Source organism: Anser brachyrhynchus (genome assembly GCF_964034855.1).
Source record: "Anser brachyrhynchus genome assembly, chromosome: 5".
Taxonomy (NCBI): domain Eukaryota; kingdom Metazoa; phylum Chordata; class Aves; order Anseriformes; family Anatidae; genus Anser; species Anser brachyrhynchus.
The window spans coordinates 31,415,192-31,430,504 of NC_137699.1; the positions used below are offsets into that span (position 1 = coordinate 31,415,192).

At 34.9% G+C, this 15,313-nt stretch overlaps 1 protein-coding gene across 8 annotated transcripts in view; it reads left to right on the forward strand.

The window, feature by feature from the left end:
- Positions 1-15,313, forward strand: part of TTBK2 (tau tubulin kinase 2) — a 91,320-nt gene that overhangs the window by 26,553 nt on the left and 49,454 nt on the right. For 7 of the 8 annotated variants that reach the window (XR_013952114.1, XM_080594818.1, XM_080594822.1 and 4 more), the window contains exons 3-6: positions 238-385; positions 4,996-5,069; positions 6,744-6,884; positions 9,616-9,720. Coding sequence is in view for 6 of the 8 variants with exons in the window: in XM_080594818.1 (XP_080450944.1) it covers positions 238-385; positions 4,996-5,069; positions 6,744-6,884; positions 9,616-9,720 (468 nt within the window). In the remaining 2 variants the exon portion in view is untranslated. Of the gene's footprint in view, positions 1-237; positions 386-4,995; positions 5,070-6,743; positions 6,885-9,615; positions 9,721-10,653; positions 10,711-15,313 lie in introns of those variants that run through there. The other variant, XM_080594824.1, reaches the window with a different exon arrangement.

Consider the following 15,313-nt stretch of genomic DNA (forward strand, 5'->3'; position numbering starts at 1 on the left):
TTAACTTGTTTTCCTATGATTCTCTTCCTAATCTTCTGTGGTTAACCATACCTTTTTAGATTTTTCAATAGCTCTTTTACTTACTCAAGGATACAATTATATTCATTTAAAATCTGTTAGTAATACAACAGTGTTTTCAGTTTGAAAGACAGGGCAAAGAAGTATTGATGTTTTGTTTCCTTTTTTCTCCCAATTTTTTAATCTGTTTTTGTTTGTGTTTGTTTTTTTTCAATGTAGTTAAGGAAAATCGGAGGTGGAGGATTCGGAGAAATTTACGATGCGCTGGACTTGCTTACTCGGGAAAATGTTGCATTGAAGGTCGAGTCAGCTCAACAGCCAAAGCAAGTACTGAAAATGGAAGTAGCTGTGTTGAAGAAATTGCAAGGTAGGACTATACCCTGGATATGGAGGAGGTAGCATGTCAGTTTATACTTAAAAAAAAATCACAATAATCTCTATTTAGTCATAGTTCAAGTTAATATTCCCCATATTTTCCAAATTTTTGATAAACGGTTGTTAAGAATGGAATAGATGCTCATTCGGCTTCTGAAAGTTTTGCTACAATGAACTTTTACTTTGAAACAGTATGACATGAAAATAAAAGGAACAATAAATAATTAAATTGCTTGCAAAACCTGTGCTCAACTGTGGTTTATTCTGGATCTATATACTCTCCTTATGTTTTTTGCTCTAGACTTATTTGTTGGTAATACAAAGAAAGGAGACCATCTTAAAAAGAGAAAACAAAACAAAACTATCTAGCATTGAATATTGTCCTTAACATACCAACAAGGATAAGAATATTTGTATTTCTTCTTTCTTGGCAATACTTGCAAAGGCTACTTTAAGGTTGAAATGGGAAGCATAATAAAACAAAAACAAACCCCACAATTTAAAAATCTTTTGTAGAAGAAATAATTATTAGTATGTAAAATCCTGAAATACTTTCAGGGTTCAGTTCCTTGCCCATTCAGGATGATGGCTTTGAATAGTCACTTTTGATGCGCCTTTTAATACTTTAATGTCTGAAGCTATTAATACAGAGAAATATGCAGTGGCATCTCTTCACTGCTGTATGTATTATATATACGATATACAAGATTCAAAATAAAGTTTCAAAGGTGACTTTTTTCTTTAAACAATTTATGTTGAATCTGGAAGATTTGACTGATATATCAGTCCCTGTCAGCAGCCAGATTTTTTTCCAACTCCGAGTTCGAATAAAACAAAATCTGCATGACATATGGTGCTGCCTAATCAGCTATAGAGGTTACATTGCAACAGAAATTGACAGCCTCTATAGATTTAAGAGGGCAAGCATGTCACATGTGATAGTGTTAACTGTTCCTACGTTCATGTCTTTTTAAAGACTTTCACAATAGCATCTAATATTAATTACATAGTTGAGCAAGAAGCTTCAGGGGGGTCTGTATTAGTTTTCTTTGAATTGTAGCTTTTCCAGTTCAGAGACACCAATCCTAAATTTAGAAACCATTGGCCAGGGTTGCTGAAAGAAATTATTTTAGAAATTGTGAGTTTTGAAGAAAAAAATACTTTGTATATCCTAGGTTTTTAAATGCTCAGAATTAATTTTTCTACTTTTTTTTTTCTGTATACATAAGTCTCATTCCATTATTAGTATAGATGAAACAGGAGAGAAATAATATCTGAAATAAAATTGTGGAATTTGCTTACTTTACGATGCCAATGTATTTGTAAAAATGTAGCCCGTATCCAACTGTGTACCTGAAGTCCTATTTACTTATTTATGGCATTCATGTTGTTCAATTTGTATTTAAAATGTTGCGTATAACCTTCTACTTTGAATTCAAGTGTAGTGAAGTGTGAGTTCAAAGGTTGCAAAGTTTATTTTTCCTTAAAAACTTACAGTCTTTTTACCTTTTGGCTGAGACAAGCATTTGTCAATATTGCTACAAGGCTTTACAGAAGCTATAATTTTCATATCGTTCTTCCTTTGGGAGTATAACTCTGAAGTTTTCCTGTGGAAAAGTCTCTAGTTCTGCTGAATCCTGGGAAATGCTGTCTAGATGAAAAGAACGGAATAATGAGGCAAATAATCCAAATAATGTAAAATCCAAATAAAGAGCTCTCACTTTTTGTTATTTATTTTCTCAATGTTATTTTTTTCAGAGAAAATAATAAATGGAAGTTTTCATTATAACTTAAAACCTGATTTCTTTACAAGTTCTTTGGAAGGCGTTCTTTTGACAACCTTCCTTATGAGAAAACAATCTAGATTATTCCTTAATTCTTCTCTCTAATCATTCTCTTACACATCTTAAAAATACCAAAAAAAAAAAAAAAGGGGGGGGGGCGGGGAGAGAAGAAAAACCAACAAACAAAAAGAAAAAAGCCTGTGCTTTTACGACAGTAATGCTAGCAGTGACTGTTAGTCAGTCATTGCTGTGCAAGTGTAACTGTTCTGCCTTTAGATAGGGAACATTGTGGATGATCAGGAAAGTGGCTTCAGTAACAAATGTGTCAACGGTAAACTTCATGGGTGTATTGAGATCTATAGTTTGCACAGATAAGTAACTTAATTTTTACATGTGTATATTTTTATCCATGCTTGAAGGATTTTAATCAAATAAGATGTTGCATTATGGTAGAGAAAACTGGTTCACATAAAATCTTGGTTCCTAGAAGCCATTTCTATTAATTTATCTACCTTTGCATGTTTTTAGAGTGTAAGAGCTAAAAATCTATTGCAGAAGGAAGAAAAATGGACAAAGTGGGGAGTAGAAAAAAACTTTGTCTTTGCTTCTTGAAGAATACTTTTTATTAAATGCTTCATTTATTGCACAGATTTTTTTTTTCTTACTTTTGATATACATACATATATTTTCTGGAGACTCACAGGTTCAGAGAAAGTGAAAATGTAGACAATTTTCTTAGGATATTTTTATAACTACCTTCTAATAGTGTATGTCCTCTGATACCAATTTTTATCTCGTTCTATCCTTTTTTTGGTGTGTATGTAACTATGTATGTATATATATATAGTTATTATTCTGTTCTCAAAGGGCTAATGTTCTCTTACTTTCAAGCTGTTCTAGTTATCTTGGACATAAATCAGAGGAATGAATGTAATTGTCATAAAAATCTTTTTTTTGCAAACATCAGGCAGGTTTGATCTGTGAATAGTATGTAATGAAAGATATGGTGTTTACCTCACAGCTGGCATGAACTGACAGTATTGTTCAGACTTCTCTTGATGTGTGGAGCTGACTTATTTAAATATATATATTTATTATCATATATAACTTCTGGGGAATTTGTGAAAAAACAGGCTTTTAGGGAGGAAATAAGCAGGTGTAATGTGTCCCAATAAAGCAAAACAGACCTGTCAGTCTTTCCTAGAACTATGCACATTCTCATGGTTATGATCATACTTCAGAGTGTTTCTGAATTAGAATCTTATTTCACATAAACTGTGAAACTGAAGTGAGCATAACTTTTGGCAGAATTGCAGGGATGTACTATTTTTTATTATTTTTGCTTCGAGAAATTTTGAAAATTAAAACGGTGTGGTCATTCATTGCAGGGTTGAAATTAGTCATAACTTTATAGGTATGCAGTGCAGTGAATAAAGAAAAACTTCAAAGAAGCTCTTTTAAGACCCTGATCTATGCTTAAATATGTGAGTAGCTGTATGACTTATCTGTTAATTATGAGGGAGGAGTATGTTCACTGATATGGCCATTTATTATAGTTCAGTCATTGATCGCATCCTTGATTTGTTTATTTATTTTTTCCTGCCAGTGATGCTGTCTCCTAATTTTTGTTATCAGAATACCATTTAACTCTTTAAACACTGTTTTTAAGAGAAATCTGCTGCAACAGATGGTTATTTTATTTAATCATGTTGTTTGGCCATCTGTTCACAGAGTCAGATCAGAGAAGACAGATTTGTCAAATCTCACTCAGCGAGAGTGAGACTCCCTCAGTTGGTTTCTGTCTCACACAACCTCGACGACTTTTATCTCACTCATTTACAGCTCTGCATCATAATTTGATGATGGGTTGCTTCTGGTGTGGGCCACAGAGCTATCTGTAGTGATACAGTGCAGCTCGAGGAATGGTCTTTAGTCCTCATGCTCTCCCTAGGAACCTTTTCAAGGGCACAGCCATTCAGTGCAGCCTACTACTGTCTTTTTCTTCCCCTGCTCTACAATCACAGGCTCACAGTTGTGTTACACACTGAGAGAAAAGGACCTCAAGGTATCTACAAAGTTGTAATAGGTATGTGTAGCTGTACTGAAGTGGAAGAGAATTAGGTTATTTGAATAATGTGTACATTTTCTACTTTTATCCTTTGCCATTTCATCAGTTCTTTATGAAAGTTAGTTTCCAAAGAATTTACCATACAACTGGAGTTGTTGCTTCAGTTAAAATGGGGTTTCCTTGAACAAACCAAGTTCTGGATGCTTACTGAATTTCTTAGATAAAAATCTGACCGCAAAAAAGTGGACTAATATGTGTTTCTCTGAGCATGTTCCTTCAGCATACCCGCAGTGACCGTAAAATGAGTCATAAATATTTGAGATGAAACTTCATTAACTGGGAGCTGCAGCAATGAATATAAAGAATTTCATCTTGAGAATTTTGCTGCAAATCCTTCATAAAATAATATTGCTCATCTCACTTAAATTGGTATTACTTATAGCTTAGCACTTACATATTTGCAGAAATTATAGAGGTTTCTTTTAAAAGAATGTTTTAAAATTATTGCAATTAATCCTTTTTTTTTTTTTAAGAAGAAAACCTTTTTAAATTGTGTGGCAGGGAGTTTCCTAAGGAGACAATAAACAGGCAACCATTCTTCTGTCAAGTGAAGTGAGAATATTTAGAAGCTATATGACTAAGTTCTAGGGTTTTGATGGAGATTTTCTTGTTGCTTGCTAGATATTTAAAGGAATAAAACCACAGATTGTCATTGATTGTTGCTGAATTTGTTTCTTTTTATTCCCTCAGGAAAAGATCATGTCTGTAGATTCATTGGATGTGGAAGGAATGACAGATTTAACTATGTGGTCATGCAGTTGCAGGTCAGTGCAACTTATTTTCATATGCTTGCTATAATTCTCTCAGAAAGGAGAAAGTTTGTATCCTTAGAAAGGCCTGACTATTGAAAGAAAGGTGTTTACTGAGATAATACACATTTCTTTGAAGGCTTCACTGGAAAATAATGTAAAACATAGCATGTTAGTCTGTTCATTTTGTTTACCTTTTTGCATGAAATTAAAAACAAACAAAAAACAAAACAAGGGGGGGGGCAGGATAAAATCATAGAATCATAGAATATCTTGAGTTGGAAGGGACCCATACGGATGATTGAGTTCAACTCTTGGCTCAACATGGGACCACTGCAAAATCAGACCCTATGTCTGAGGGCATTGTTCAAACGCTTCTTGAACTCCAACAAGGCTTGGTGCTGTGGCCACTGCCCTGGGGAGCTTGTTCCAGTGCCCAACCACCTCTCAGTAAAGAACCTTTTCCTAGCACCCAGCCTGACCCTCCCATGTCCCAGCTCCATGCCGTTCCCTTGGGACCTGTTGCTGTCCCCAGAGAGCAGGGCTCAGCACCTGCCCCTCTGCTCCCCTCGTGAGGAAGCTGCAGGCCGCCATGAGGCCTCCCCTCTGCTCTGTGCTGAACAAACCAAGTGACTTCAGCTGCTCCTCATACGTCTTGCCCTGTAGACCCTTTGCCATCTTTGTAGCCCTCCTTTGGATGCTCTTTAATGGTTTTATGTCCTTCTTATATTGTGGTGCCCAAAACTGCACACAGTGCTTGAGGTGAGGTTGCACCGGCCCAGAGCAGAGTGGGACAATCCCTTCCCTTGACCAGCTAGCCATGCCATGCTTGCTGCACCCCAGGATACAGTTGGCCCTTTTGTCTGCCAGGGCACACTGGCAACTCATATTCAACTTGCCATTGACCAGAAACCCCAGATCCCTTTCTGCAGGGCCTCTCATCCCCCAGACCGTACATATTGCCAGGGTTGCCCCTTCGCAGGTGTAGAATCTGACACTTGCTCTTGTTAAACTTAATATTGTTGGTGATTGCCCAGATCTCTATAGAGTCACTATATAATGGGTGATTAGAATCTAAGATTATGGTGTTATTGTCCTTTATCGTTTTGGTGAATACAAATGCCGGATAAAGAAGGGGGCTCTAGAGAATATGCTGCTGAAGAAAGAAGTGAGCTCCATTTCATATTGTTTGTCATCTGTTAATTAGATAGACCAACAGTTCTGTGGTGTCATGGGAGCGTATTTCATGAATTATATGTATATATTTCATCTGTTTGGTTAAGTCATCTCAGTATAATTAAATAAATTACATACTTTTCCATAAAGAAGTGAGCGTAAAGAAGTCTTTATCTTCTCTCTGATCTTTCTTCAAGTGTGCCACAGATACGACATTATCTAATGGAGAAATGCATTCGTTGTTAGTTTGGTCCATGTTATTTAGGCATAGAAGGATACTAAGATGCATGTTTTCAAAAATAGATTCTAAATTTAATGTTGGAGATCCTTAGGGATATGTGTTCATAAGTTGAGATATCTTATCCCTGAATATGAAATCAAGTAATAAGAGTATTTCAACCATTAACAGCTGAAGAAAGGATAGGAAAACTATGCTATCTGTGGATATTGGTATTAGTCTTTTTTGTTTGTTTTTGTTTCTTTCTTCTGCAAATGTCCTTTTAATTTGACCAGGGTCGGAATTTGGCAGACCTGCGTCGGAGCCAGTCTCGAGGAACATTCACGATTAGTACTACTCTGCGGCTTGGGAAGCAGATTTTGGAATCTATTGAAAGTATTCACTCTGTGGGATTCCTGCACAGGGACATAAAGCCGGTAAGTCTGCTCATTACAACAAAACAGGCAAGTAATATGTGGGCATTAGATGGCAGCAGAAACAAGGATGGGTTATATACCAGATGATAAAATGAAAAAATGAGGAAGGATAGAAAACTGAATGTTTATTGATCAGGGCAGAATTTTCCTACTAATGCATTGAAATGCAACCGTAATAACCTTGGTCTTTGTCACAATTGTCTTCAGTACTTAACCCTTCTTGCAATTTCATTAAGTTGGAAGCTAACATTTCCAACTCTTGTCTGTAGCATCATGCAAGCACAAGTGTTTGCATGTTGATCACACATATTTCAATTCATAGGTTCAACTGGTTTTTATCCTCAACCTTTGACATGAAGCAACTGCTCTAAATAGATCTAAGTACACACTTCGGTAGTTTTTAGGGGGAAAAACCAAAGCAGTTGAATTTACTCTTGCAGCTTTGTATTTCTACTGAAAGAGATTTTATATGCTTGAAACTTTGCTTCAAAATTTTTATCTTGAAGATTATTAAAACACTAGAGTTTTAGGAAATAGTGTATTATGTTCTTTGCATATTTCTAATGAGAAGCTGGAAACAGGCATTTTACCTTTCTGGGGTATTGCAGTGATGAATTTTCCAGTGTGGACCTTATCTACTGTAACCTTTGGAGTCAGTCAAGCTGAAGCATAGACTATATTATATGTTAAAAGAAAAAACAAAAAAGCAACCCTCCCTCCTAAGAAATAACTGTTACATTGTTCAAAGGAATTCCTGAATGTTCCTTTTGTCTTCTTACGGCTCTTTCTGTGTAGCTTTTGGCTTGATTTCTGATGTATCTTAGTAGTAACTAGTACTGTTGAGATGGAATCTATACATTCTTCTTCAACAAGATATTCTAGCCAGTCACTGATCTTCCTTGATGTATATTCCTGCCTACAATTTTTTACTGTAACCTTCTGGTCTTTATTGTAGATCCTTTTCTCGGTGCATATTTATCATCTAGAATAGTCACATTTTTGAACACTAAATTTTAACCAGCTTGTGCTCATTGTATGTAGTGAGACACGTGTCATTAAGTATTGTTTAGCACTTCTAGTTCGTCTCTGACTTCCCTTCACCTTTGTTGCACCTTCTCTGAAATGTTGCTGCTTCTGCTTACACAGCTCTTTAAGTTAATGTTCAGAGAAGTTTTTCTAAAAAACTGTATTAGAGGATATTTTATAAGTTGTTTTCAAACTTCTCTTCATATGTCCCCTACTAAATATATCTGATTGTTTATCTAAATAAAAATAAGATGTTTTGAAAAGAGCTCCCTTGTCCAAAGCCATATTTTTATTTCAATTTTTAAGTTCTGAATGATAATTCCAAAACCCAGATAATGTTTCCCACTTAGTTTGTTGTCTTTCCTTAAGTAAGGAGATGCTTTGTAGCTAGTTAGCAGTTAAGAACCTGATAAAATGTGTATAGGAAAGTGGTATATCTGTCATTTATACTCAGCAAGGAAATTATGGTCCACTGTGTAGCAACGCAATATGAAATAAAAGATTCCTGTAGAAGTGCATATTGCCTATTTGAGATTTTCTGAATTCTCTGAAGATGGTAAGGAATAAGGATACATATAATTTTTTTCTAAACTGATTAGTTTAGAAAAACAGCCTTTTTCTTTTTGTCTTTCACAGAAGTGGTAGATTAAATTTTGAGTATTTGCTGTTACCTTGTGATATTTTCCAGTGTATTGTGAAAAGTGAATTAACTTTCTTGTAAGAGCATAACCGAACTACTCCCATAGGTTTTTTTTGTTGTTGTTGTTTCTCTGGACCACATGTAAGTTTGTGGCCTCTTTCAGATATTATTCTTTTCAGACTTATCTGATGCATTTTTTCCCTAGGCTCTGATTTTCCCAAAGATGAGTGAAATCTTGTCTGAGTTATAGAGAACTTTGAGTACCACTGATTCCCTTAGCAGAAAAACAAAAGTGTTTTTTTCTGGAGTTAATTCTGTTAAGCTTCCAGCTTGCTCAGATGTGTAGTTTCAATTGCATTTCAAAGAATCATTTTTTGCTTTCTCTTTTTTATATTTTGTGATCCATTTTGAGGAGATTTTGTTGGGGGGAGAAAATCGAACTGATTCAACCAACACATTTAAAAATCATAGACTGGCAGTTTAAAAAAAAAAATTACAGGGTTAATGTGGTATGTTAATGAACAGATGCAAATAAGAAAACTTATTGTGTGTTTTCAGAATAAATTACCCCCATAAGTCTTCGTTGACTTTCCACCTCATACTGTGTTCCTTAAGTACTGTTTTTCCTCCACTCATGTAGGAAAAGAAACTTTGCACCCCTTATTCTGTATTCTGCGTTTATGTTATTAGTGCATTTGTGTAGATGATCGTGTTAATTCCTAGGTCAGTAGTTTTTAGAAACACCAAAATCTAAAAATGTGAGCAGGTGAGACGTCAGGAAAATTCTTGCTAGAAATGAGTGGATTCTAAATCACAAAAATTAGATGACAATCTATTTGGACTATGTAGGCAGCAGTTCAGATATGGTAAGTTCGGTGCCTGATTTTCATAATGTTTTCTTCAAATTTATTGAGAGTTTAGTAGAACTGAAAATATGGAAGGAAAGATAGAGAAGCAGAACATGGGTTTTCTATGATTGTGTAACTGCATTAATATGTACATAGATTGAAGCATATATCTATAAATATATAATACGTCTGTATCTGTATTTGTTTTTCTTCCTAGTCTAACTTCGCTATGGGACGTTTTCCTAGCACCTGTAGGAAGTGTTATATGCTGGATTTTGGCTTGGCACGGCAATTTACCAACTCATGTGGGGATGTCAGACCAGTAAGATTTTTTCACAATTGTCAATGTGATTAATTGAATGCAGTAACACAGGTTTTTGTTTGTTTCTTTTTTTTTTTTCTGGAGAGGTATATAAGTCGCATTGAACTCGTGATTGATCTAAACTTGACAAGCATCATACCAGATCAGAAAAGCCAGCTGATTTATTGATTAGATTAAAAGATTGGTAATCGGAAATGAATCTGGATTCTGATTTCTGGCTTGAGGCACAGGTCTACTGTATGATTTTTTATGGATAATAGGTCTTTTAATTTGGAAAATTGAGTGAGAAATAGGTTTTCATTAAATATCAGAGTACTCTATTAGAGCTGATTTTCACTTGGTATTTTATATTGCAGAAAAAAATCTGTGCAGGAGAAAAAAATGAAACTGTAAACTTCATATAATCTTCTGGAAGAGAAAGCTTTAATAATTAAAACAGTGATAGGACACTTTAATTATATAACAGGACATAGCTTAGTGTAGTTGCTGTATGCCAATGTGATGCAGTCTGAAGAAAATAGTAGAGAACAACGTATCAGTGAGGACATTGCAATTCTAAGTACAGTAGAGCCTCCCTAATTCACTGGTGGGGAGTCCCTTTTTTAATTTCAAGTCAGTACCATGGTACATGGTGATGTCTAAAGAAATGTATTATCTTTATTAAACAAATTTAATTTACATTTTTATGGTAATAATGAATAGTGTATATTGAATGACTCATTGACTAATGAGCAGTTGATATTGTATAGCATATTTAGTAATGTGACACGATTTGAGGTGTTGAAGCCATCTGTACAGGTTCTTCAATTAGATTTTTCCTAAGAAGTTGGGAAAGTGGCAAATTTTTCTGTGCAAATTATGAGGTGTGTGAATTAGTAAGGTAAATTAGCGAGGTTCTGCTATACTCTATTCCTTCAGCCATAATGCTGGACAATGCAATGAAAGCAAAGAGCAGGGGAGACCAACAGAGTGGCTGCTGCTGTTGGAAAGGTGAGCTAAACATTTTAAGTAGTTTAAAATTTTTATTATTTATCAATGTTTTTGTGTTCTGTATGTGTGGCTGCTTATAATGTTTTTCTAACAGACCTGTAATTTTGAAAAGAAAACAAATCCCAAGATTCTGTAATTTCAATATATATATATACACACCCATATCCACACATTCCCAATGGTAGTATTTTCAGAAAACATAGGTGATAACAACAGAGAATTTAATATTTCTGCTATTTTTTCTTTTATAACAACTCAGCTCTTGCCTTTTGTTTTTCATTGCAGTGCCCTACAATGTAATGAAAGTAATTCTTCAGTTTAATCTGTTTAGAATTTTCTGACAGTGTAATCCATATTAATAGAGTGGCAGTGAGAAGAAAAAAAGATACGAGTTTTATTTGTACCTAATAGTCAGATATGACTCTTCTATAGATAGTTAGCAGGGACAACAGTATGGTTGCTAATAAAATTTGTTAATATTTTCATGAAAAGTCCTATGTGCTTCTCCTTTATACTATCCTTCTTCTTTATTAGATTTCTTTAGCAGATAGTACAAATAACCTGGAATATGTTAAAAATAGTACTCCATTGGTTAAGGACTTGTTCCTTAGTTAAGGTTGATTATTAGATTTCTATGATAAGCCTAACTTTTAATATAACAAACTTATGCAGAAAGAATCCAGTCCAATTAAAATTTTAGAGACCATCCCTGAATCCTTGAACTTCCATGACAAGTGTTCTAAAAGAACACTTGTTCTGCTAAGAAGATAAGCTTTGGAAACTCTGGTATCAGGTTTTAGTCCGTTTTGCAGCTTTGTATTTCACCCAACATTAAGGAATTCCTTGTGGCCGTTAAGTCTGTTTGTTCAGATCAGAAACATTTGTTGCGCAGTAAGACAAAATAGACAAACGCAGTTTAAATCAGGAAAGTTTGGCAGTATTTCCCTCTAGAAATCACTGGCCAGCACTGCACTGGCTAACATGTCAACCCTTCAGTTGCTCTACATTTTCAGTGCTTGCTGTATTTTTCATTACATTGGGGCGTCATATGTAGACTGTTTACAGAATTGAGGAATGAGCAATTTTCAGTCCATTTCACTGTTTTATTCTCCAGTGGGATTTGCAATACCATGGTTTTCATCTTTGGATTAGATTACCTAAAATGACCTTCATTTGGTTTCCAGCAGCAGGTGACAGTATGACTGATTTTTTGAAGGGAAAAATACGACTTGAAGGAGATCTATTGTGCTGTTTATCCACCAAGAATATTATGGAATATAAGGATTTACTCCTTTAGTTCTTAACATCTTCTTTATTCTCACATTTTTTTATCCATCCAACCCCCTTTTTCTGGAATAGTGCAGAACAGTCACAAAGCTTAAGCTTTTGAAGTCAATAGACAGTGTTTTCCATATGAACTACTGCCACATAGTGTGCTGATTTCACATATCTGAAGGACAAATGCTTTACATAAGGTATCTCTTTCCCTTCTTAGTTATCAGTTAGGTTTTCCAGAGACCTACCAAAGATATTTTGCCTGGGTCATTCATTCCATCTATCCTAAGGTTTCAGTGCAAAGGATGACATGGCATTAAAACCAGAGGTGTTCCACTAGTTTCTAAAATTAGGAATAAATTGCTATAAACATGGAACACCCACATGCAGTATCTAAAAAGTAAAGTCAAGTCTCTAGTATAGTCTGTTCTAAACAGTTAAAAATGTATATAAAAAAGTTGCGCATACACCATTTTTCTCTACAACTATGCAATTGTTTTCAGTGGCTTGAGTCCTGGCTCTTTGCCCATGTTATTTTTATTTGCCTGGATTGTATTTTGATTACATATATTTTTGAGATATGTGTGTAGCTGGGATTAGGATGAAGAATATGGAAATTCAGGAAGTAATCTATGTGTGTATAGGCTTCTGAAACAAAATTTTTCATGGTGGGAACAGTACTAGGATGCAGGTATTTTGGGTAGATGCAGGATGAAATGCTAGAAAGTAGGTTAATAAATCAGTGCTGGGCAGATGGGAGGAGCCTTGTCTGTTTACTGAAAAGATCAGAAGAGAAAAAAATGGGGGGGGGGGGCGGTGCAGAACAAGAGCTGCTGGAGATGACGTAGCCTATCAAGGAAGGAGTGAAAAGGGGTGTAGGGGAATAAATTGCTAGAGAAAGAGAGGAAACCAAAAATTGAATCAATAGTATACATAAGAATTGATTACTACAGAGCAGGGTAATTACAATTTAATTGTGGGAAGACTCTTTCTAATCATCAGGCAAATACATTTAACAGGATGCAAATTAAGTATGTTTATGAGAATTCATAGTCTACTGTTTATTGCTTTTGAGGGTGTTGTCAGGGCTGGTATTTTTTGCCACCACTTTGTTTCCTGTTTTCTTAATGATAGCTAAAATAAGTAGTAATTTTAAGCATCTGGTTTTTCTTGTGACAATGAGTACATGATTCTTTCCGAATATAAACTGAACTTCATACAGACTTCAGTTTACATTTCTCTATTTACATGGTGATAATGGAAAGTGAAGGTGTCAGCTGTGGTGCAGAAATAGAAAACCTTGAGAGAAAAAATCTGAAGGACATTTGCCTTCTTAACATCTTTGAGCAACAGCAAGTGTTCTTTGAGGTACTATTAAAATTAATATGAAGAAAACAAAACAAAAGAAAAAAGAAATAACTAATCTTTGCTCTTAGACAGATTAACCTTTCTCCTATTGAGCACTTAAAAATGAATTTATGAGCTCATAATTCTTTTAAGATCTATAAATTCAACCATCATGTATTATCACAGACCTGATTTTTGTGTTCTTTTATTTATGCAAACCATAAATTACAAATAACTCCAAATAAACTGCATTAATTTTACAAAGAAGAGGATGTAACAGGCATGCAAGCAGAGTTGACAAATCTAGGGAAAAACAATTTGAAAAAATATCCACGAGAAAGAGGTGTTTAGGATAAAACCTTTTCATCTCAAGCATCTGTGTTTTTTCTTCTCAGTATACATCTTACTGCCTGGCAACATAAGGAATTATTTGAATTAACAGACAGTTCCTTGAGTCTGGTGATTTGAACTCAGCAAAGGTGAAAACTCCTTTTTGCCCAGTTCAGTACATAGTTGGGAATGTGGGCTTCCTCTGGCTGCATCCAAACTAGCAGGTTAAAAAATATTCTGAGGTGACTCTGTTTTGCCCATGGAGGTCTTATATTTTCAATAAATAGGCTTTTTAGGCCAAAGGAAGAGTTACTCTATGACTGCTTTCTCCCTTTCCTCACCTTCCTCCTATCCTCCAGTAAACAGAATTCTCATCCTCGTAGGCTTATTTAGCATGACCTTAATATCAAGTGTATAAACGTTCCGGTATTTATTAGAAAAAAATATATATATATATTTAAAAATACATTATTTTAGCATACATTAAAGAGGTTTGCAGTATTTTACATCTAACTTGCTAGATTTTTATCAGGAAATCTGAAATTTTAAACCTTACCAAGGTGGCAGTTGTGATTTTTAACAACTAGGAAATGTAGCTCTTTTTCTGATAGGCTTTGCATTAAAGGACTCACAAGACTCTTACTCTAAACATTAACAAAAGTATTAAAGTCCAAAGGGAATGAGTATCCACCAAAATTCTCTGAGGTGTTACTCATGTTCTTTACTGGTACTGTGAAGAGCTGTATAACCAGCCAGAAACAAAATTCTGACTCTTGCCAAAGCAGAAGATACAGAATTAGCTGTACAATCTGACCCACAGAAAAAGGCAATGAAGGCAGCTGTGAATGCAAATGCTTGGATCTTTTTATTCTCTGGGGAAACACTTACAAATCTGTTTGCTTCATATTATGAGCATGTTAATCTATTCAGGTGTTTATGTACAAAACCAGTTAAATGCTGATTGCCTTTCTTTAGCACTCTGTGGTTCTGAGGATTTTCCAGCGAGTGTTTATGTTCAAATTTCACTTTTGGACAATGACAGATGGTGTCCTGGAAATTGCTTCAAGAAGCTGATTTCTTAAAAAAAAAAAAAAAAAAAAGAACAAAAAAAGAAGAAGAAAAAAAAAGAACCAAACCAAACAAAAAAAATCCTACTAAACAAACAAAAAAACCCTCCACGGAGTGCTTACAGAAACGTGTTGGCAAACATCAAAGCCATCTATTAAATCCATTTTGAAAGCTTTCAAAGGCTATTGTAATTCAGTTAAATACAGAGATAGAAGGTATACATTGCTTGTATATGTTATCCTCTAATTTTGTGGGTGTTTGTTTTGTTTTATTTTCTACTTTATGAAGATTTGGGAATTGTTATGCATTTGAATTGCATGGTGTTTCTTCTAATATAATGGGTGATTATGACTGCTGAGGAGGACTGTAGAGTACTTGCCTCTTATTCTACCTCATCTCCTTGTCTTGGCAGAAGACAACAAAGTTGTGGATTGTTTATTTCTGTGATTAGGAGATAACATATTTCTCATAGTACTGAAAGAGCAGATGCTATATGGACAAGAAAATGGGGTAATTTTAAGAACTAAAGGAGGAATGGTAAAGCTATACTGTTGTAAGAAAAAAAGATATCTGCATGTCTTTT